We start from the raw sequence: 25,079 nt of genomic DNA on the forward strand, positions 1-25,079 counted from the left end.
TATTAGAGAGTAGTTGATGTTAGATAATAATTATATGTTTGAATATTTTGTTTTCATTATTATTGAATTTTTGGTTATTGATGTTATTATTATTGTTTTTATTTTATTCTTAATTTTATGTAGCTTAGTTTTATGTTTTATTTTTATTTTATTTTTTGTAATTATTACTTGTTGTTATATACTTTTAATAGCCCCGGGGTGACTTGCTAAATCAATACTTATAATAAATCTGTAACTGAAAGATTACTGTACATATAATATATTTTGAAAATTTTTACCGGAGGATACTTTATAATCGATACTGAGTACCAAACAGATTTTTATTGAATTTTTGTCCGTCTGTCTGTCCGGGCATCACGTGAAAACTACTGAACGGATTAAAATAAAATCAAAGGTCAACATATAGGATACTTTTTATCCCGATAAACAGTAAGTTTCCTCCGGGAAATGGGAAGAAATTTTTTATCAATTTTACTTCGTAACTCCGTAAAATTTAAATCAATTTTAATAATTCTTTTTTATTTGAAAGTGTATATACTATCATGTATGTAGTGTTAAATATTGTCGGAGATAAAGGACATAACTATTCACATATAACAGAACGTCACAACGCATATGGGACAACGATCGAATGCATGCGTACAATCCTGGAATAGCTCATAGGCTTCTGTTTATTCCGGAAAAGCCAACAGCTCCTACAGGATAACATGTTTTTTTTCCGCATTTGTCTTTCAAATTCCGGACAATGGAGTTTTAGATTGACGTGGTTTTTTAGATGGGCATAGTTGAAATATTATCAAGCTTTTCAATATTTTGAATTTGTTTGGTTGAACGCGCTAATCTCAGAAAATGCTGTTTCGATTTCAATTTTATTTTGCATTGGTAGTATTAATTAAGCCTATAAAACATCACGCTACAACCAATGGCTACCATCATAAATTAAATGAATAATGTTGCAAAAAATGCAAAAAATATCCTTTTTGAGAGATTCCGATGCGTGCGATGCGTGAACGGTAAACGTTACGCCAAACGACGGAAATATGTAGTAAGTATATCGGAATTGTTTCTTTAAAGTTCTATAAAACAGTCCGCGACAGCATACGACTACTTTTTGAAGTTGACTCATTCGCGGACGAAGTCGCGCGGGTCCGCTAGTAAATAAATAATAACCTTGTAAACAGTTATTATTCGAAAATGATTCCAGACGTGTGCGGTGTGAGGTATAATTTGTTGTGGTATTTAAATCGGCAGTACAAGGTCACGCTTTAACAGTGGTGCTCTTTTAATATTTTCGCACCAATGATCCGTCCATACGCATTATTGTATGCTCGAAATGAATTTTTAGGGACTTAAAGTATGTCTATAAAAATTCATCTTAAAAATTACCCTTAGTTAGGTTAGGTTAGGTTACTAAGTATGTTCGGTGATTAAGTATGTTCTTTTTCACCGTGTTTTTTCTACTACAGTTCAAAAAATATAAAAAACACCGTAACACCGTGTAACACCGCGTAGTTAATTTAATATACTTATGTCTTAATATGTCTCAAAAACACACACTTTGTATAATTAGTTTTTTTTTTTTTTAATTATATAAGGATATGCGGCAATTGAATAAATAAATCAGTCTGCCTTAATGAGCTTATGTCAAAGTTGAATGAACATTTATTGTTGGGTGGTATGAGTTTAATATAAATGACATACCCCTAGTTGGTTAGCCCCCTAGCATGACAGCTTCATCATCACTAGCACCAGGGAATATTGCAGACAATTGCTAACTTATAGTAGAATAATTAAAAAAAGTGTTGGTCAACGTGTATGCATACTGAGTATCTTCTCAGCTCGATGCCAGATTTTAAAACGGCATTTAGTATTGAGGCAATCTTGAGATGATCGATTACAAATTAGCAATCAAATTAACGATTCTAAGGTCAAATAAGTAAATGCTACCAGGGTTACATAAGTCAGCACGACTAGTACGAGTTTGTATCTCGAAATCTTTGAATGTTTTCGTAAGTGTCATAGTGTTTTTTTTTTTATTTATTGAAAGTATGCCTACATTAATGCACCCGTTCCTGCAATGTATATTGTCACGTAAGTATATTTTACTTGGGTCAGCAGATTCTTATAGGTACTCTAGATTAGCATTTTTTTTAAACTAGTCTGTCTATTTGCAGTAACTCTATCACTAGTAGGAAGATAGATTTTCAAACTCAAAAAGAAGCTGACAACTTATAATAAGTTGCACGCAGACGTAGTCGCGGTAAACCGTTAGGATTATATAAATAGCCAACCTATCTGACAGTGCATAAGTTTTTTTTAATTCATAAAATTTTAGCTTGGCTGCAAAGTGTAATTCGACAGCGAATATCGTTTTCGAAAACTATAAAAACTCGTACTACCGCTATTAAAGTCCAAACTATCCTTATATATTTCTTTACTTATTCGATAAACAGATGGCACCTGGAGATTCCAATTTTAGGCCGACAGATGGCGCTATCAAGCTATACATATCAGCTGGTTGCCCTCGTCCATTTGGAACTGCACTTTGTCGGAGTTCGCCGCTTTGTCAGCCATTTTTGACAGTGCACTGGCCAGGAATATCTGAGCTATGCCCGTCGCTGTCACAAAAAGGGCCCATCCTGAAAAAAGAGATTACCACATGACACTTTCGAAGAAGTATCACGAATTAAGATGAAATGCCAATGGGCTTCTAACCCGGAGAACCAATGGACCCAAGGTTCTTGAATGGCACGCAACGGTAAACGCAACGTTGGTCGGCCCCTAACAAGGTGGACCGACACCACCCGAATCGCTAGTGGCCGCTGGAGACAAGCGGCCCAGGATTGTGAATTTTGGTTCTCGATGATGTTGATGAACCATAGTCAAACTTACTGACTACAGCGGACGTCAATGATGATGTTGATGATCCGTAGTCAAACTAACTGACTACAGCGGACGTCAATTATGATGATGATGATCCGTAGTCAAACTTACTGACTACAGCGGACGTCAATTATGATGATGATGATCCATAGTCAAACTAACTGACTACAGCGGACGTCAATGATGATGTTGATGATCCGTAGTCAAACTAACTGACTACAGCGGACGACAATGATGGTGTTGATGATCCGTAGTCAAACTAACTGACTACAGCGGACGGCAATGATGGTGTTGATGATCCGTAGTCAAACTAACTGACTACAGCGGACGACAACGATGGTGTTGATTATCCGTAGTCAAACTAACTGACTACAGCGGACTTTAATGATGACGATGATCAATACTCAAACTAACTGACTACAGCTGACTTCAATGATGATGACGATCCATACTCAAACTAACTGACTACAGCGGACGACAACGATGGTGTTGATTATCCGTAGTCAAACTAACTGACTACAGCGGACTTTAATGATGACGATGATCAATACTCAAACTAACTGACTACAGCTGACTTCAATGATGATGACGATCCATACTCAAACTAACTGACTACAGCCGACTTCAATGATGATGACGATTCATAGTCAAACTAACTGACTACATAAATACTTTTTTTTTTATTTACAATAGATGTTTTGGAAATGATCCATTTAAAATTTTAAACAAATTAGAAATCAAATTCGGCAAACCTTGTTTAGTGATTATATTTTTGGTAAATAAAAGTCAATGAGTGCTTACAGACAGTACGTTTCGGCAACATAGGGTGACTATTTAAGACGCTCTCCCAGGCGCAACGTTTATAATAAATATTCTTTGATAATTATGATATTGTCTATGATCCATAGTCAAACTAACTGACTTACGAGGCAGTCACGAAAAGTTACATTCATTTCATTTTATGTCTAACTACAGTTTGTTTACTGGTTAGCATTTTCAAATACGAATAATGAAGTCTTGGGTAAGAACAGAAAATTAGTTTATTGAGCTAAGACATTTTCATTATCAGCCAGGCCTGCATTTCAAGCGCACGCGCGTCGGTTCCACTAATATGTGATAATAATCGTTAGAGCCAGTCAAGTGGGACCCATACTAATATTAATGTTTAAATACCTATAGAACATTCTCCGGGTATGTATGGCTCGGAGTATTCTCCGCATAGACGTTTAACCCTGGATGACCCCCAACCCCAGGGGTATAACAGCAAACCCAGAACACCAAAGAAACCTGAAAGAAAAATATTCGTTAAGATAGATGATTTTTATCATCTTGGAGATATCTCTTAAAAAAATCAAAGTTTATATTAAACGAAAGCTTATAGAAAAGCTATAAAGGACTAAGTAATCTATTAAAAAAGTTTGGGGGTGAATTATTGCTCTAACCAGGTTGCTTTTCTAATAATTTTAAATGACAATGTGAGATGGTGATGAAAAACAACACCCGGCCAAGTTGTTGTGGGCTTCTTCAGACCAGGGCGCGTTTGGCACCCTCATTCGTTTTAAAATTACGAATATGGTTATCGCTATCATCTCGCTACCATGTAAACATTTCTCATGTAATGTACGCATCACAAGTACCATCTATGGGCCCACTTGAATAAAGATATTTTATATGAAAATCACAAATGCCACACGTCTTTGTCCGATTATTATAGCATTTAAAAATCCCCCAGGAACCCTTTACTTTCCCGGGAAAAAATGGTTCCCATAGCAGTCTTCAGGATGCTATTTCTATGCAAAATTGCTGCAAACTATATTTGTGACTAAAGACAAATAAATAAGTAACTACCAATATAAATATGATATATAAAACTAATTTCTCTTCTCTTTTATAAGCTAGCATACTCCTCCCCATGCACTCTAATATTAGTAATGTTAATAGTAACCTCCAAGGGCCTGAGTAGCTCCTGCTAAAGAAATCACGCTCTTCTTGAAAACAGACTGCACACAGCACGCCATTACACCTGCTAGTACTGTTGCAAATTGTATAGCTGCACCTGAAGGCAAGATTATATTGATAATAATTATTAGAATTAAGTCAATTTTCAAACAGAAAACTATTAAAGAATATATTTTTAATAAGTTTCAAATATATTTTTAAAAATGGTAGTGGATCCGGCAGACATTGTCTTGTCCGGCAAAGCATCACCACCTATTGGGTCCAATTGTGCTTTCAAACCAACCAGAAACTCATTGCAATATACACACAAACTTTTATCAGAATTGGTTCAACTGTATAGGAGTTGACCAAAACAGTTTTAAACCTTCCCTATACTTGCACAAATTTTCAAGACCTACAGAAAAGACCAAGTCAGATTGACGTACCGCAATTCATTTTTAAATAATTGGAATATGCTCAGATTTTTTTTAAATAATCATTGATTTGAAACTTAGATTAAATGTGATGACATAAATGCTAAAATGAGTAAAAATAATAATATGTTATACAAAAGTTGATTCCCCCAGAATGCTCCCAATGGCCATTAATGACAAAAATTACTAATTTAAAAATATAATTACTATAAAAATTGTGGTGTACAATAAAAGTGTGTTAATTTATTAATTATTTCGATCATTATCATCGTCAGCCTAGTAAAGTCAGACTTGCTGGACGCAGGCCTTCTCTCTCATAGGAGAAAGAGAGTCAGAGCTAATCAGCTAAACCGGTCCAATGCATTTTGACAGGATTGTAACCGATGTTATCACAACATTAGTGATAATAACCAGAACAGATGGCTTAACATGCTCTCTGAGATATCTATCTCAAGTTCTGAGATCTACAAGCTATCTGTTCTTATGTTAGGTTGGATGACACCAGTTACCTAAATCTGTGCTGTTACAAAATTTTTACATGAACTCCTGACCCAGCATGCAATCCATAACCTTGTGATTGTGAAAGTCAAGCTAACCACTAGACTAACAAGGCATTTATATCAATCATTATCAATCTTTATCCTATTTTTAAAATATACTTACACAAAGATAAGAAGAATAAAGCAGCCTTCCAAGGCTTTGGGTACACCTCAGAGTCAGTGGCCAATCCATAGAGGGAGAATGGAGCACAATTGTAACGGTCATGCCTCATACGTATACATCTGTAATTTGATAATGAACTCAAATTATTATGTGGTAGTGGTGGATTGTGTTTGATAGTCAAAAATCACTATAGTTTACATTAAAGACAACTTGTAATAATAATAGTATTTACTATAATACCTATTATGTATTATTTTATTTGTGTAATCTAGTTCAAGTATTAGTGTGTAGTTATTTGTATCTATTTTTTTAAATTATGCTCTAGTTTTCCTAATCCTAAGGTTGCAAGAGATTGCTACTAAGCAATAAGGCCAGGCCAGGCCAGCCCTTTTGTATACTGCTTTTATATGTTTTTTTTTATTCTTCTTGTTTTTTTAATTTGTAGTGTGCAAATAAAGAGTATTAATAAATAATAATAAACAAATGGCAATGATGTGCACATTTTTTCCTGTTTTTTCAAATATCCTATGTATTTCTAGGAAGCAAGCTATTTAATCTTTCTAGCCATGCATATGTGACAAAGGCTATATTTTCAAATCCCCAGGAATTTTACCCTGGTGCTTTCATGGGATAAACAATTGGTGATAAATAAATTGGTATCATTGATCATCAAATAATTTGAAATCATTGGTAAATGATAATAAAGAGGATTATTAGCAGTGTTCTACAATGTAAGGGGCTTAACAACTACTGTATAGAGAAGTTAGCATAAGTTAGAGTAAGAAGCTGTGCAACACTTTTGATCTTCACTGTATATAAAGGCCAGTAAGGATCCTTTTTCCCTCCACCCTTACTCTGTGCTTGAACTGTAAATTTCTAAACAGGAAACTCAGTGCTAATTTAACAAGCAATTTTTGGGATTAACATTAGAACCTGTGATCCTCAGTCTAAAATTGTAACGGCAATCCACGAGGTAGGCAATAAAATGCAACATGCGATAAAGGCTAATAAATCCCAATAGTGGACAAAGAGTGTACTAAATGGAGTGTTCTACCTGTAAAACCTTGGGCAGAAATACGTGGAACTGTGTGAATTTATTGATAAAGGATCGTCCACTTAGCCATGGTTACTCAACGAAATATTTATAATATTGTTGTATGAATACACATGGCGTAAGGTGGATAAGTTCATCGTTAGTAAAACATGAATAAAAACACAAACCTATTGTATATCCCGACGCTGGGGACGTAGAATTTAGTGACGTTCTTTTCATTTAGCACAACAGGCTGCCCTAAAAGCCATTTTGGCGTCATAATACCGGTTAAAATTAGCATAAACGCGACCAAACTTAGCAACAACCATGCTAGGCTACGACCGGTTATAATTACGTAGCACATCCTAAGATATCGTTGCTGAAGATATTTTGTACGAGTTTCTGTTTACTACTTGTTTTGAAAAGAAATGAATTTGAGTAAAAATAAAAATAACAACACGACCAGTGAATGCTTTGTTGATGTTCAACAGTCAATGTCAACGACAGTCCACATATGTCATTGTCAACTGTCGAATTGACATTATTCACTATCACAGTCTATATATATTCATAAAATGCTTTAACACGTTCCGGTTAAATACCAGTATAGTAGAAATAATTGTATTTGACACACATAGCCAAGTCATATTACCTACTAAAAATATATTAGGTAACACTATGTGTAATTTTTTTCTTTTACCAAATGGCAGCTGTTCTCGAGTTCCCTAAACATTATGCATTAGATTATGGCTATGCACCCTCGATCCCATTCAAGCGATTCCTTAATTTAGTTTTAATCCTTGTTGTTGTAAGTTGTAATATATTAAAGCAGAATTTAAACTACGAACAAACGTTCGAAACAGCACGTTTCCAACAGTATCCCCAACTAAAAGCCTGTGGTAATAGCATTGAGGCCTCGTAGGTGCGTGAGTGTGCCGTTTTGAACGTTTGTTCGTATTATTTTAGTTACTGTGGTTGTACTCACCTTATACAAAAAAGGAGTTAAACTGAACGCAGCACACCCAAGGTAGCGGCATCTAGCGCCAATTGAAAACACTATTTGAATCAATATTGTTGTCTCAGTTGCTCCTTTAAAAATACTCTAGCTCTTGCTCTTTCACGGATGTCTTTTCATTTGTAGAAGTGACTGTGTGAAATAGATATTAGATTTAGGGCTTATAAAACTCAATTTCACAGCTATGAGATCTGTTTATTTCACGTAAAGTTGTTCTATATTGTATAGAGTGGTTTTTAAATGTTATTAATTTGTGCATAAAAATATCAAACTAAAATGTGGTTGATGACAGTGTAAAAAGAGTGATTGCTACGTAAGTATAATGATACCAATTTTATTGTACACAAATTTAGGGTGAAACAAGTGGGTTGATTGCGAGTATTTCATTTGGTAGTGTAATGTACTGTCAATTGTCAAATAAATCCAGGTGATGTACGGACATGTACGGAGTACCTAAATGTATTGAATATTCGTTCAAGTGATGAAATCAGTGTATTTTAACGTTTTTTTATTCATGAAATCTTTAATTAAGTAGTTAATTTAGTGTTGAAAATGGTGCCATGTTGATATTTTGTTAAGTTTTTACTAAAGGTACGTTGTGGACGCGTAAAGGAAGTCAAAGAAAAAAAAACACGATAAAGTTTGCCCTTGCAAGTTGCAAAATCTTGATTCCTTTGTGATACTTTTACTTTTTCTCTGCATTAGATGGATATTAACTTGAAGTTCTTTGTTTACCTACTATTTTGCTATTTATTACGGTGTTTAACTAGAAAGTTTGGCGTCAAAAATGTTTTAACTTTTTTTTTTCTCCAAACTGTCGAAGTCAATATGTTAATACCTACCTTAGTTTACGCTTGAATGGTCATAACTGTTGTTGGTTGGCTTTTTTTCTATGAAAATGCAGTTAGGTTTCGATTGTTCTCTTGACATAGTTTTAATTTTAGACATGTAATAGTCATTTATTATTAGAAACAAAGAGTTATTTTTTTAATTTCTAGTTTCGAACAACGAGAAAGACATTTTCGCGGGTACAAAAATGCACACGTACTCGTATGCTAGTCATATAATATGTATATTAATAAGTGTATACAAAAAGTGACATTAAAGTTCCTTTTCGAAGGTAAATCTTATTCTAAACTAGCCAAAACCAGCATTCCTGCTTCACACTTCCCACAGATTACACCTACATCAGAATCCACAGCATTTTCCCCCAGAATCATAAAGGAGTGTGAGAAAGTGTGTTTAGCAGCACACTGGTCTAAATCTGCTGGCTCTGCTTGCATAACACATTTGTGAATATTTTGCAGTTTCCATAGTATTACATACATATGAACTGAATTTATAGCCTCCTTTTTGGAAGACCAGCAAACATACCTTAAACCCCAGTTTCACCCCTTTAGTTATATATTTTCTAACAACCCTTGTTCTTGCAATATATCTGCGTAAAGCAATATTTAGCTTCCACACATATTTGCATAAAAAAATAGGTGATGATGGTTTTATTTGATATATTTACTTAATATTATTTATTACTTTTATCTATTTAACACTTTTTCACAAAGCATAGTGTAGAAGCATAGTTAATTATTGGATAATTAAATCTTTACAACATCCTTGCATGTCAATTTAGTAGAGGAAGTTATTTTTTGCATGTCCTTTTAAAACTACCTTGATAATCCTACTCTCTATATGTATGTAAAGTTATTGAACTCTTGTTTAATACCAGTTTAAAAACATACTGTTTATTATCTTGGGGCTTTGTTCTTGCTGTCAATGAAATGAAGATATTCATAGATAGAGAATGGAAATTCTTGATAGACAATTACAGCAAATTACTTACAATCAGTGCAATGGCGCAATACATTTTCAAACAGTATACTTTACAATTGTATATACGGGGATCTGTTAAAATGATGCATTCCTTGCAAGATTTGTAGAGATCATTTGCAACAATTTTGGTTAAATAATTTTTTTAGTTAATTTAATATATACATATGTGCATAGGCCAAAAATTGTTGTTTCTAAATTATCCATTGTAGTCATCATCATGATCAACAACCCAGTAAGGAGCCCCACCCACAGGGAGAAGGGTTTATGCTGTAGTCCACCATGCTGGCTCAGTGTGGATTGGTAGACTTAACTCTCCGTTGAAAAAATTATGGAGAACTCTCAGGCGTGCAGGTTTCCTCAAGATGTTAATAACTCTGAAAAGTTTGAAGTGCATGCCATAAACTTGGTTTCCCGGAAAGGGCAGCCAAAGCCCTTACCACAAGATTATCACTATTATCAGCACTATTTTAATGCAAAAGTAAAAGCTCTGATTAAAATTAAAGCAGTATTTTCTAGCTTTTTTTGTTTTCAATGATCTTTTGAATATTTTGTCAAAAAATAACGACAAAATAATTTAAAAAATTACTGGTATAATTCAGCACAAGCCACAAATCTTGTTGACTTGTTTTACTTAATATGTTTCATAAGCAGTGGCGTGCACAGGGTTTTTGACCAGGGTGTGCATAAAGAAGGAAGATGGCATAAAATGGAAAAATCCTTCGCATTTATGAGTTGTACAATTTTTTTAGGTTAGGCAGTGCTTTTTGCATGTATGAAGTGTACGCCACTGTTCATAAGATACAGCCCACTGCCAGATGGGCAAACAGAGCAAGCATAGTGATAGGGTGGTGTTGCATTGGTACCGTAAACATAGCTAAATTAGAATAATGCCATTAATTATAATGATATTACACACATCAACATTAGTTCATTTTAAATTCAATGTTTTTCTTATCAATATATCACAATGACTGATTGCCTTTAATTATTGCATTTTCTTTCACTCAAAAAGTGAACACTAGGCTGTGGCGTATACGGCTAGCAAATAAGATACATTTGTTTGTTAAATATGATTTTTAATTCAGAATGGGACAATAGTTTGTGTATGTATATATATGCCGAATAATATAAGCTTTTTAACACAGTTATTAATTCGGAAGACATTTTTGTATAAATAATTAAAATGTAACTAAAAACAGATCCTAACTTGAATAATAAAAAAATACATATATGTACTTGTATATCTATGAGGATTGCGGAAGTCATTTATAGAAGTGGTTGTTTGGTCTTTGTTTATGCACTGTAAAGGAGTCTTGACGACTCACCAACACAGCCCAATGACCAATTGTTTCGGCGGCTTCATTTTGAGCGAATCTTGATGGCGACTTGCGCCCGCGCATGGCTTCCAGGCGAAAAGTTGCGCGTCGGGGTTTCGTCCGCGACTTGCTGCTGTCATATAATCGCTCAGCTGCAATACGATATTTGAAGTTGCTGATTTTGAGAATTCCATAACGTTTACTGTGTAAAGCCGCTGACACCAAAGTTGCGGGACTGTCGGCGGATCGGCTGCTTTAATGTGGATACTCCTTTACAGTGCAAAATTTTAAACAGTTTATTCCTCTTATCTTTTTACGGTTGTAGTTTTAACAATTATACCTACCTCTAATGAATATCTCACGTGCTTCTGACCTCAAGTAACACTCTTAGGACGAGAGAACGTAAACTAGCTGAGAATTGGGATTCTCCTAATGTTTTCAGTATTTCTCATTGGTTTCTTTGGTCGATTGTTAGCTAAGTTTATTGTTATGGTCGATACAAAATATATTTAAATTACAATGTACAAAAATTTGGAAATTTGTGTTTTCTAAGCCCTGGACCTGTTTCTTGTCAGAATGGTCCATTGTACGTAGAGCCACTGGTGTGGCTCCCAGCCGGGTCACTCAAGAAGCATAGCACTTCGCCCAGTTCTCATAATAACAAAAAATTCAATCACGTTTATACGCACTCACATACCTATTCGTGTTGGAGTATTCACATGGAGTTTGCCTATGGAGCCCTAAAAACACTTTTTTCTTTGTTTCAGGAACCAGCTTTACAAATAACCGCTTAATTGTGCCCTCAATAAAATATATACAGTAGAAAATTATTATGTTATTGTAAATAGCAGTTTTGAGTCTGATCGAGTGACGTAATCGCATGAGTTCCGGGACCCTGTGCAATCACTGAGTGACACGATGAGTTCTTCCAGCTCGAGCATGCTGAAACCACAGCCGCGGCCTATTGACTTGGATCAGGTGAATATATCATTTTTTATTTTGTAGAACACTTTATTTTCCTCAGAGTGCAGGCTACGGCCGACTAGACTTTGCTTGCGCGCCATTACTCTCGATGAGTATACAAAGAAGTTATCTAGTTTTTTTTATCATTATAAATATTCAATTACACTTGTTGGCACAGGCCGTCTACAAGAGGAGAGCGGGTTTTAGTCGCTGCTCCAATGCCGGTTGATGGATTTACTAAAAATTATTCTACAATTTTTACGCCGTTGTCAGTTTAGTTTTGGGGGTAATTGAAAAGCAGCGCTGAGCATTGTTGGCAATCATTGTGATAGTGCTCTGTTTACGGCCATTTGCCATATTGTAAGCTAATATTTTTATCACGCTATTATTAGCTTAGTATGTACATTGTACGTTACATACGGAATACTTGAACGTGATCTTCACCCCATTTAAAACGTCGCGTTTAATTTGAAACTTTGCACACGTACCGGTGACAATGCAATAAAAGTTTGTCCCAACTTAATATCTGGATCTTCTGAATAAGCGATAATTAATCTATCAGCACGCCTAATATTAGCGTGACTTGTTTGAATGTAACGGAATATTTCAAATACATTTTCACACGCTTCCAGAGATCGCGTCGCGAGTAATCTGAAATGTACACGTATTCCATACGGAAAAAAACGCGATATTTTCACTACAGCGTGTTCTTCATTATTTTTAATTATTTATCACACTTTAGTGATAATATTCGGTTCCGAAGCAAAGTGGTATAGAAAAATTTAAGTTTCTTTACTACTATTGCAATTTTTTTAAGATTATTATCAAATCTCAGTTAAAGCATAGTTGGTATAGCAAAGCGCATTGAATTAAGAATAAACAGAATCCTCATTCAGCCATTATTGTATGCAGTGCATTGTGTCCAAAAACAGTGAAAAAGCCCCACGCACCTCTTACTTTACACCCGCGGAAAGTTGCTAGGTTTCAATTTTTTTTACATTTTCCCGTTTTATGGTGAACGCTTAGAACATTAGAGGTAAAATAATTACTGCTAAATGGTATAACGTGACTAACCGTTGGTTCGAGAAACCAATTGAAAGTGGAGTGTGGTTTTTGATACTTCAATATTAGTCATGCACACGGTTTCTGTTTGGTTTTAGTTCTGTGGCAAAACGTTGCTTTATTGCACTTAGGTACCAAAGCGAAAATTGAAATCATCCCTAAGTATATAAATCCCTCTGTACTTTTATGTAACTAAAGAAGCGGGTCGATAGGAGAATGAAACATTGTATACTCTCATTAATTTAATACTCTATTCAAGTATCTCTCGCTAATACTAGTTATTATGAAATTCGATAATTGAATCCAATTACTCGGATGCAATGAGACTGTTGTCACGTACGGGCTTCCCGCGAGGCACGAGGCACGTGTTTGGACGCGTGATGATACAGAAGTTCTCTTTACCATCACGATAATATCCTTAGCATAAGTACGGTATATAAAGTGATACAGTAGTTCGGCGCCATTGATTCCCGGGTACCTGCCGTCTAGACAGCGTCGCGTCGCGTCGCATCAATGTCATGCGGCTATGTTTGTCCCTCACTACTGATGCTAGTAAGGGATCTTCCTTGCCCCGTACCATCACTTATGATTCATTATTCATAAACAAAAGAAGCGTAGAAAACAAAGTGACAACCCTAATTTAGTGTATTGATATCCTTTCCTCTGTAACCGAAACGATTTTTTTTTCTATTGGTATAATAAGTCGTGAGTCAATATTTCGATCTTAAATACAGCTGATGCTTGGGTTATCACCGCATACTTCTTTATGAAAACTTTCTACGTTCTAAATCGAACTTGCGAAAGCTAAATTTTTATATATAAATAAATATAAATTCCATCTAGCACCAAAGTAAGCGTAGCTTGTGTTATGGGTACTAAGATGACTGATGAATATTTTATGAATAATATACATATTAACACCCAGACACTGAAAAACATTCATGCTCATCACACAAACATTTTCCAAACAGTAGTGGGAATCGAACCCACGGCCTTGGACTCAGAAAGAAGGGTCGCTGCAAACTGCGCCAATCGGCCGTCATATGTACATGTACATATTAATAGTGCGATAGTGGGGCTTATGTGGCTTGCATCCACAATATGGACGTAGAAATTAGTTTATATCCCGGAAAATCGCCATGGTAACGTTCTCGTGGGATTTAAATAAAGTCTTTGTTACTGTTAAGAATGCAATGCGCAGGGCATGTGCAAAGCATGGAAGGCACCAGAGCCCCAAAGAGGTTGATGGAGGGCACTTTGGAGGGGCGTAGAGGCCGAAGACGACCTACGGGTCGGTGGAGGGATGGAGTGTGGAGGGATGGAGTTGAGAGGGTTGTGAGGGTTCTGGGAGTTCGCAGCTGGAAAGTAGCAGCTTCTGACCGCCTCAAATGGAGAAATATGCTTGACCAAGCCAAGGCCCACCCAGGGCTGTAGAGCTTTGATGATGATGATGATTTGTTGCCAACAGGCCTATAGTTAATTTTACATTATTAATCAAAAAAAAAAACAAAATCTGTCTTATTCGTGGTCAATAGCTAAAACCTCTATTATCTATTATTATAGTTAGAAATAGAAGATAAACTGTTTTGAAGCCAAGCCTTTGTTGAGATCTGTAATTTATCAATGTTATTAAATATTATAGGGGATATAATTTTTATCACCTTCCTGTGCTACTAACCCTGCTGCAGGGGATATAATCAATCTTTATTAATATAAGAAGTTAATAAAGCTTTGGGAGAAGATAACACTTCGTCATTTCCCCGTTGAGAAATATGTCTCCTATCCATACTTTTGCCATTATGTGATAGGGTATAAGTACCATCAAGGAATGCAAAGCGGTATAATGGGTCAATGTCAGACATCTATCCGTTAATTAAATGATTGCGGTTAAATGCGTAGGTGGTTACTATATATACTAGTAGCGGTAGATAATTAATACGATACACAATCGATATAATAACAAGCACACACTACTCTTATAATCCTTGTGCTCATTAGATACCTTCCTGCCGAAATTAGTTATATGTGTCATTCATTAATACTGATACCGTTTCTAACTTACTCTACAAGGTATCGATGAAAGATAAAATATGTACCTGGGGTCTATGTTAACAACAACAGCAACAGTAGACGAAGATGTGACACACAGAGTAAACACCGCATGGCTACGGTGGCGAGCATTATCTGGAGTCCTCTGTGATAACAGAATGCCCTTAAAGACCAAGGGGAAGGTGTATAAAACCGCGGTTCGCCCTGCTTTGTTGTACGGCGCGGAGTGCTGGGCGACAAAAAGGACGCATGAGCAAAAACTGCACGTTAACGAGATGAAGATGTTGAGATGGGCAGCAGGTGTAACAAGACTCGATAAAGTGCGTAATGAATACATCAGAGGCAGTTATAAGGTCGCCCATATAACCGACAAAATGACGGAAGGCAGACTACGGTGGTACGGGCACGTTATGTGGCGCGGTGACGCCTTGGCACTCCCTGAACATAAAAGAAAAAGAGGACACCCTGCTTCCACGTGGTGGACGACAGTGGCCAAGGATATTAAAAACGCAAATCTAATTGACGTGACAACCCAAGACAGAGAGTCCTGGCGCAGAAGAAGATTAAATAAAAAAAAAAAGTCCCGCGTTTGTCAGCCCTGAACATTCACTCGCGCGTTGTCCGTGTATCCGTTATCCTTGTTTCTCACTCATAAGTGCAAGCATTAAATTTCGCCGTTGCACCCATCCAGTTACTGTCCTGAGTTAGCGAAGCCTACTTTACATTATACTTCGCTACTAAATAATACGGAATTTATCATATTATAATGCTAAGCGGTTTAACGGGTCAATGACAAACCGTTAATAGAATGATTGCGGTTATATGTGTGGGTGGTTAGCTGATATACTAGTAGTGGGAGGTAATTAATATGACACGGATAGTACTTAAGCAACAACTAAAATACTGATCTATCCTTAATCACGTTGAAAAAGAGCAATCTGCTGAGTTTCTTGCCGGTTCTTCTCGGTGCAATCTCCCTTCCGAACTGATGGTAGAGTCACTACAAACAGACTGACTTGACGTTTCGAAATTTGTTGTATACTTAATAGGCCTATTTGAAATAAATAAATCGCAAGGTCGGTTTTTAAGGTACTGATTTCGATCCCAGGAACGCACCTCTAACTTACCGGAGTTAAGTGCGTTTTAAGCGATTCAATTATTCCCGCTTTAACGGTGAAGAACAAAAGAAAACGTGCATGCAACAGAGTTATTAATGTTCCCTGGAGCGTGTGCAGTCTACCAATCTGCACCTGGGCAGCGTAGTGGACTACGGCCTAACTTCTTATTTTGAGAGAAGATTCCTTGCCCTGGACGTCTAGCATTGACAGGAGACAATGATCTCCCATGGAAAGGATAAAAATGTATTTCCTCCCAAAGCTTTATCATCTCTCAGAGCATTGGCGCACAAGTGGAAATAATATATGTGTAATAAATAATAAACGGGGATAAACTTCTCCTATTCCGTGTTCCCGTGCTTTAGCAGGTGGACTTGTTAATCTTTTTCCTTTACAGGGGATATAATTTATTCTCCTGTCTGTGCTAGCCCTGCTGGCCAGCGTAGTGGACTATGGCCTAACTCCTTCTCATTCTAACAGAAGATCCTGTAGTTAGGCTCTTAATGGTTGATTATGAATTATGATTATGATGACGCCATGCCTTTATACCTGCAGGGCTAGCACAGGCAGACGGCAGAAATTATATCCCCTGACAGGGGATATAATTAACGTGTCCACCTGCTAAAGCACGGGAACATGGAATAGGAGGAGTTTATCTCCGTTTATTTTTTACTAGCTATTGCCCGCGACTTCGTCTGCGTTTGATTTTATTTTTTAGTTGTAGTTCTAAAAAAAAATTAAGAATTCAGTTATCGCTAAGCCTTAAATGAGGGGTTTGCTGCTGTCCGCTGAGGAATTCTGTCCTCTATCTCCAACCACAGTTTGGGCAAAATTTAAAACATATTATAACCTCTATAGTACAAAAATAATTATTTAAATCGGTTATAATTTGTCGGAGTTATGGTGTAAAATCGTCAAATACTTTCAATCTCCTCTCCCAAAGGAACCGAGCTTCATGTCGGGATAAAAAGTATCCTTTGTTACTTCTAACACTTCCAAGAATATGTAAACAAATTTTCATGATGATCCGTTAAGTAGTTTTTGCGTGAAAGCGTAACAAACTAACTTACATTGTCATTTATAATATTAGGAGGGATTACACATATATTATTTGGATATTATTTGAGCGCCAGTGCTCTGAGAGTTTATAAAGTTGTGGGAAAAGTTAATTTGTATCCTTTCCCCGGGGAGATAGGTGTCTCCTGCCCATGTTAGCCGTGCTGTGTGGCAAAGATGCGCATCACTAGACAATTAAGCCAATCTATTTTCTCGTCTAATATCACTGAAATAAGACGAGAAAATGACATTGCGATCGACATGTTAGCATTAATGGACGCTATTTCTTGAACTTGGCAATTAAATTAGGCGGTTAAATGCAGCGATTTCTCAACATGGCGACCTCTAAACACAGCGTGTAAAGAGAACTGCGCACCAAGCAAAACAAAGAAACCGCACAGTTACGTAAAATAACGGTGCGGGTTCGCGAAATAATCGAGATTACATACGATTGTTTGCAACTACGTAACTGGGTCACCGGTGACTCGACTCTGTCTTGAGCTGGGTCGCAAGTTGGTATACTTAACGTAACCTCACGTCCCGTTTGGGGCAGGACAGTCCCGATTTCACTCTGTCTGTCCCGTTGTTTACTTGAACAGACCGTCTGGTCTGTCATCATCATCATCAGTATCAACAAATTACCGAGTATCACTATGCATCTCTTCTCATCAGATCTGTTTGGTGTGGAGTTTAAGGATTGAAGAAATCATAAATTGCACCATACAGATTCTCCTGCTTTACGCGGAGTATAGCAAATCAAGCTTTATTTAAAAAGTATATATAATTTTCATTTTTGTAATCTAGTATTTTACGTCGTGGCTGCCTACGTTCGTTTTTTCTCGTATACTAAATTATTTTAGTGGTATCCATAGCTGCGTTTTTCCAACCAGTTGGTCTGATCTGCCTATCAGAATACAATTGTCACCAATCCTCCTCTTCCCGAGGGTCTCGTGCGAGGCGACTAAGGTAATAAAGCGGAGAATGGTCAGTAGCCTCCGTTACTACCACCATCTACGTTCACCAACCCGTCTGCCCGGCGCGGTGATTATGGGCAAACCCGTTGGGAGCTACCTATAGTCCAGATAGGGGACCGTAATATGGTGATGACCATGACCGACTTTAAAAGCAGGAGGTTCCCATACGACGCGTTCTTACTTTCACATCTAAAAATATTCACTCGAAACTTTTCCGATATGTAAGTCATAGAGTTTTATTCATAAATTGCTTACATTCCGCTGGCGCGATTCCAACTGCTGCATTAAAAATATCGTTTGGTATATTTTTTTTTAATCATATTTTGGTCACTTTTATGCTTAGGTAATGCAACTTATTATTTGGGTATATTAATTTTCTAGCGGTCACCCGCGACTTCGTCCCCATAAACCTTAAAAAGTTTACTTTTTTTTTTACACTTTTAAAGGAGAACCACTTTGTAATACATATATAAAATAACCATATACGCAGCGGTTCTCAAAAGTAAAAAAAAAACCCGTTTTACAAACATTCTTCATTGGTCTTAGCGTGAAGTTATATTATAGCCTATTGCCTTCCTCGATAATTTTTCAAATTGGCCCAGATGTTTCCAACAACGCGATCAAGTAAACAAACAAACAAACTCTTCAGCTTTATATTATATTAGTATAAGATTAGGTGTTGCCTGCCACTTCGTCCGCCTTGATTGCGGTTCCATAAATTTTCCTCGGGAACCTTTTGTTTTTCCATAAAGTAAAAAAGTATCCTACCTGACTGGATCACCAGGATGCACCAAACTAATTCCATGCAAATTCATTTTATCTATTTCAAGATCGGTTTGACCTGCTAAACCGTACTTGAAGTCCAGAGAGATATTCTAGACTGGGCCAAAGAAAGAAATATTAAAAAATACCCGCTAATAGCTTTATTATTAGTTGAGTTTAGTATTGCATTTTTAAATTAATAAATAAACAATAATGAATAAACATCGAATAATGCCAGAACGATAATAGATATGTCGCATAACTATTATGTGACGGTTTAAAGAAAGTGTTAAAGAGAATCGGTAACAATTACATAAAGACGTGTAAAATTACACAATGCATAATAAATGTAACTTACAACATGATGGAAGCATTAAGATGTGTAATTTACACCGCATAAAGTAATGAAACTTGCGTGCAGCGCGTAACATCAATGAATAAATGTACTGTTTTTTTTTTTATTGTTTAATATTTATTTATTTATTTAGAGGCTTACGACTTCGCCTGCGGACAATCTATACTTGTATACTACCTATGTTATTTACCATCGTTATCAACGTTATCAGCCCATTACCGGGCCACTATCAGTAGCGTATACAGGGTATGCACTAAGCGGGCAGATGATGTAAATGATAAAAAATTCAAAATTCATAATTCATTTATTTCAAGTAGGCCTAATACAAGCACTTTGAAACGTCAAGTCTGTCGGTGTGTAGTGACTACCGCCGGTTCGGAAGGCAGATTTTACCGAGAAGATGCCGGCAAGAAACTAAGCAGTTGCTCTTTTCCAACATCAAAAATTTACATTTTACATTTTAACATTCATTTTTCTATCTTGTGAGAGATGAAAGCGGAGCCGGATGCTTCCAAGCAACCTTGTCATTAAGAAACTCATCAATTGTATAATAACCTCGCTGTAATAAATGTGTTTCAACACATTCTTTAAACTTATGCATTGGTAGGTCCAAAATTACCTTAGGAATCATATTATAAAAGCGTATACTCAATCCCACAAATGACTTCTGCACCTTTCGCAGACGATATGCAGATGTCACTAATTTATGACCATTTCTTGTAAGTCGACTGTTTATATCCACTTTTTGTTTATAAAGACTAATATGTTGTCTTACAAATAGTATATTGTTATAAATATATTGTGAGGCTACCGTAAGAATACTTATTTCTTTAAATTTTTCACGGAGGGATTCACGTGATTTAAGTTTATATATTGACCGTACAGCTCTTTTCTGCAATATGAATATAGTTTCAATATCAGCAGCTTTGCCCCATATAGTCTAGTCGACAAGTTGAAAATGGTACAAAATAGAGATACTGCTCTTAAAATTACGTGCGATAGCTCATTGGATCCGGAATGACGTCTAGAAAAATGTGCTAAAAGCGTGTATTAGCACATAAAAAATTGCAAAAGTTATAAACAATTAAAGATGAAAAAAAAATGGCATTTCGTTTTTTGCCAATATTTCATAAACTATTAATATTTAAGAAATTTCAAAAAAAGATTCTGAAAGAGGAGGAAATTTCCAATAAAAAACTCCTAACTCCCGGAACTCTATCTCCATTATTTATAATTTTAATTTAACGCTGAAGATAGGTCCGCGCGCGACATTTTTAGGTTGCGCGCGCGGCGTCAAAAGCGAGTACGGCACATTAATTAATTTATTTAAGGTATTGAATATTTTTTTTTAAATTTGAAAAAATTATGGTGTGTTCTGAACACTATAAATAATTCATTCCCGTTGGAAATTTTACTTAAAGTTAATTTTTCAACAAGTTAAACAATTGTTAACTAACGAAATTTTCTCGAACTACCGTCTTAATTGTAAGTGAAAAAAAATGTTTAAATAATGGTCGTAAAAAATTTTCGCTTCGTAGAGCCTTTCTTACATACATACTTAACAAGATCGTGCCATAAAAGTTAAAAAAATATTTATACTTTGTTTATAACAATTTTTTTACTTGAACAAAAACTTAAAAATCCAAGTAATGTTGTTAAAAAAATTTTTTTTTTTCTAAATCATCATATTATCGTTTTTTTATTAATACAAGATATTAATTGATTTGCAAAAAAAATTTTTCCCGCCATTTGTTGATAAATTTTTTATAAACAAATTGATTAAATCAATATTTTTAAAAAAAATTTTTTCACAATTTATTACATTATAAATATTATGATAATAAAAAAAAAAATTTTTCCTTAATAACAACTTTAAATTGTTTATAATCGTTTTTTTTATATTTCTATTGTTTAAATAATTAGTTAAGAAATTTTTTTTTTCTAAAAATCATAATTGACATTCCTCTATAAAGTAACAAAAAAAAAATTTTTTTTTTATTAACAATTCTATTGTTTATTAACTTACCAATTTGTTATAAACGAATTTTCAACTTTTTTTTATTTTTTTTCTAAAACTTCTAAAATTAACAAAAACAACCATATATAACAAAGTATAAAAAAAATTTTTTTTCAATTTTTTATTGTACTTTTAAAAAACACGTGTTACAAAAGTTGCAGCGGCTGCTTCGTTTGTCTACTAAAAAACTGAAATAACTTTTAAACTATTAGAGATACAAAAATAAACATTCTAATCGATTTTATAAACAGTTAAACGATCTTTTAAATGAATTATTCAAAAAAATTTTAGTTATTACTAATTTATTGTTACGCGCATTTGTTTATAAAAACTTATATTCTTTTCGATGTTTTTCGAACTTTCGTGACTCCTAACTTTTTAAATAATGCAGATACGGTTACAGACCTTCAAGACTATTTTGTTAAGTAATAAAATATATAAACGTTGTAGTTATTTATTTATAAATCATGTCATTTTTTAATTAATTATTGGCATTTTTCTCTAAATTTTTTTTCATTTCATAAAAAATTAATGTCGATTACTATCCATTCGTTTATCACAAGCAAAAATTTATACAAGCAATGTTAGGATATAATTGTATTGTTAAAAAAAATTTTGATTTTGATTAATAACAGAATTTTATTTGCATGAATTACAAAAATAATAAAATTTGCAATCTCATCTTCGTCGGTTGTATCGTCATCATCACTCTCTTGCAATTCAGCATCTTCTGTAGCATTCGTTGATTTTTTCTTTAGATTCAATTTTGTTTTATTCTTATGTGCATCGTACATCATCAGCTCTTCTAGAAACGTATCTAAATATGTTGGTATATCTCCCTGAGCAGTCTCAAGGAAGCTAGTCGACGATGGAAATGTTTTGACATTGAACTGTGTACCTTTAATCTGCTTTCGTATTAGTTCAGCCGCAGTTCGAATTATACGAATGTGTTCATCATCTTTACGCTGCTCATGGTGCATATACCACAAATCATCGAGAGGTAAATCACCAGTTCCACAATATGTTACAATACTCTTCGGGCCCACCCCAGTAATCGTGATATCATTGCCGAAATGTTTTCGTAAATTACTGATCAAAGTTGATGGTTTTGGCTTGTATTCCATATTTTTTATCAATTCCGATAGTGTGAATTGGCATTCTAAATTGTTTTCAATGAAATGAAAAATAAATTTCAATGAACTTTCAAGTGGTGAATCTTCTTGATCACTTGCATTAGTTGGAATTTTTTTTAAATCATTGAGACACGTACACGATGATAACGCGCTTTTGCTTCTGTTAATGACTGTACACGTAAAATTAAATCTGTGACTTGACTTCCCAGTAAGTCATTACGCAGTTTTGCAACTTCTAATAACTTTTCTTTTACTTCGTCGGAACTTATAATACATTTTTTACGTATACTTTGATAATAATCTTTTTGGCAAATTAAACATAATTTTTTATAATCGAAAGTACTTGAAAAACTACGAGTTGATACTTCGGATGAATTAGAAGACCCTGTAGAGGCTTTATTTGCAACTAAATAAGCTACTCGACGCTTCTCATGAACTTTAATTTCAGACTGACCTTCCAATAGTTTATATTTATTGTCCCCTATTTTTTTACTATTTTCACACATTGAACTTATTCCACGTTCTTTAACTAACGTCCACTCGTGAGAAGAACTAATGAGTTTTTTTTCACAAAGAAAACATTTCACTGAGAAGTCCATTGTTATAAAATATTAAACTGTTAAGAGAAAAATATCAAACAATCCTTCAGAATAAATTAAACACGTGGCACTTCAGTTAATAATATTTTATAGAAATCGATTTTACTTCGATGTACTAAAAATTCAATGTCTTTTTGATGGAATGAAAAATTAATTTCAACAAAACTTCATGCAATCACATCAATACTAAATAAAATATTTTAATACACCACGAGGCTTATACACTGAACTGTTTTTGGTAACTGTAAGATCGACTATGAGCCACGTTTTCAACTGAAGCAGGTATAGACTATAAGCCACGTCAGCAAAGAAAGCAGGTAACAGAAGGGACAAGATTCAAAGGTCGGACAGAAAAAATGGGCTCTAAAAGAAGCAGCTGTTCATTGTTAAGTACAGAACTCGAAATAAATGATAAATATTACAAGAAAAATAATAACTGTGAGAAGCGAGAGAACCGTAAAAGAGAAAAAATGCCAATAATTAATTAAAAAATGACATGATTTATAAATAAATAACTACAACGTTTATATATTTTATTACTTAACAAAATAGTCTTGAAGGTCTGTAACCGTATCTGCATTATTTAAAAAGTTAGGAGTCACGAAAGTTCGAAAAACATCGAAAAGAATATAAGTTTTTATAAACAAATGCGCGTAACAATAAATTAGTAATAACTAAAATTTTTTTGAATAATTCATTTAAAAGATCGTTTAACTGTTTATAAAATCGATTAGAATGTTTATTTTTGTATCTCTAATAGTTTAAAAGTTATTTCAGTTTTTTAGTAGACAAACGAAGCAGCCGCTGCAACTTTTGTAACACGTGTTTTTTAAAAGTACAATAAAAAATTGAAAAAAAATTTTTTTTATACTTTGTTATATATGGTTGTTTTTGTTAATTTTAGAAGTTTTAGAAAAAAAATAAAAAAAAGTTGAAAATTCGTTTATAACAAATTGGTAAGTTAATAAACAATAGAATTGTTAATAAAAAAAAAATTTTTTTTTGTTACTTTATAGAGGAATGTCAATTATGATTTTTAGAAAAAAAAAATTTCTTAACTAATTATTTAAACAATAGAAATATAAAAAAAACGATTATAAACAATTTAAAGTTGTTATTAAGGAAAAATTTTTTTTTTAAAATCATAATATTTATAATGTAATAAATTGTGAAAAAATTTTTTTTAAAAATATTGATTTAATCAATTTGTTTATAAAAAATTTATCAACAAATGGCGGGAAAAATTTTTTTTGCAAATCAATTAATATCTTGTATTAATAAAAAAACGATAATATGATGATTTAGAAAAAAAAAAATTTTTTTAACAACATTACTTGGATTTTTAAGTTTTTGTTCAAGTAAAAAAATTGTTATAAACAAAGTATAAATATTTTTTTAACTTTTATGGCACGATCTTGTTAAGTATGTATGTAAGAAAGGCTCTACGAAGCGAAAATTTTTTACGACCATTATTTAAACATTTTTTTTCACTTACAATTAAGACGGTAGTTCGAGAAAATTTCGTTAGTTAACAATTGTTTAACTTGTTGAAAAATTAACTTTAAGTAAAATTTCCAACGGGAATGAATTATTTATAGTGTTCAGAACACACCATAATTTTTTCAAATTTAAAAAAAAATATTCAATACCTTAAATAAATTAATTAATGTGCCGTACTCGCTTTTGACGCCGCGCGCGCAACCTAAAAATGTCGCGCGCGGACCTATCTTCAGCGTTAAATTAAAATTATAAATAATGGAGATAGAGTTCCGGGAGTTAGGAGTTTTTTATTGGAAATTTCCTCCTCTTTCAGAATCTTTTTTTGAAATTTCTTAAATATTAATAGTTTATGAAATATTGGCAAAAAACGAAATGCCATTTT

The 25,079-nt window shown here is 34.3% G+C and overlaps 2 protein-coding genes across 3 annotated transcripts in view; one reads left to right on the forward strand and one right to left on the reverse strand.

Annotated features, from left to right (window-relative positions):
- Positions 1 to 1,148: 1,148 nt before the first annotated feature.
- LOC120625167 (LHFPL tetraspan subfamily member 2a protein) lies at positions 1,149 to 7,417 on the reverse strand. Its single transcript, XM_039892140.1, has 5 exons — positions 7,140 to 7,417; positions 5,919 to 6,037; positions 4,829 to 4,939; positions 4,057 to 4,170; positions 1,149 to 2,639 (listed from the first exon to the last, which is right to left on the reverse strand). The coding sequence occupies exons 1-5, from the start codon at positions 7,313 to 7,315 to the stop codon at positions 2,497 to 2,499; spliced, it is 663 nt and encodes a 220-aa protein (XP_039748074.1). The 5' UTR covers positions 7,316 to 7,417; the 3' UTR covers positions 1,149 to 2,496.
- A 642-nt stretch (positions 7,418 to 8,059) lies between these two features.
- Positions 8,060 to 25,079, forward strand: part of LOC120625094 (cullin-1) — a 35,931-nt gene continuing 18,911 nt past the window's right edge. The window contains exons 1-2 of one of the 2 annotated variants that reach the window (XM_039892019.1): positions 8,060 to 8,279; positions 11,880 to 12,090. In XM_039892019.1, the coding sequence (XP_039747953.1) occupies positions 12,031 to 12,090 (60 nt within the window). In that variant the 5' untranslated portion in view covers positions 8,060 to 8,279; positions 11,880 to 12,030. Of the gene's footprint in view, positions 8,280 to 8,388; positions 8,558 to 11,879; positions 12,091 to 25,079 lie in introns of those variants that run through there. The other variant, XM_039892020.1, reaches the window with a different exon arrangement.

Source organism: Pararge aegeria, chromosome 7 (genome assembly GCF_905163445.1).
Source record: "Pararge aegeria chromosome 7, ilParAegt1.1, whole genome shotgun sequence".
Taxonomy (NCBI): Eukaryota; Metazoa; Arthropoda; class Insecta; order Lepidoptera; family Nymphalidae; genus Pararge; species Pararge aegeria.

Excerpts from the sequence above, each read along its gene's own strand:
- LOC120625167 (XM_039892140.1), bottom strand. The coding sequence starts at position 7,315 with ATGTGCTACGTAATTATAACCGGTCGTAGCCTAGCATGGTTGTTGCTA. Across the intron at positions 4,940-5,918 it reads TTTATTCTTCTTATCTTTGT|GTGCAGCTATACAATTTGCA; the intron begins GTAAGTATATTT and ends TCTTGCCTTCAG. Across the intron at positions 2,640-4,056 it reads ACCCGGAGAATGTTCTATAG|GATGGGCCCTTTTTGTGACA; the intron begins GTATTTAAACAT and ends CTCTTTTTTCAG.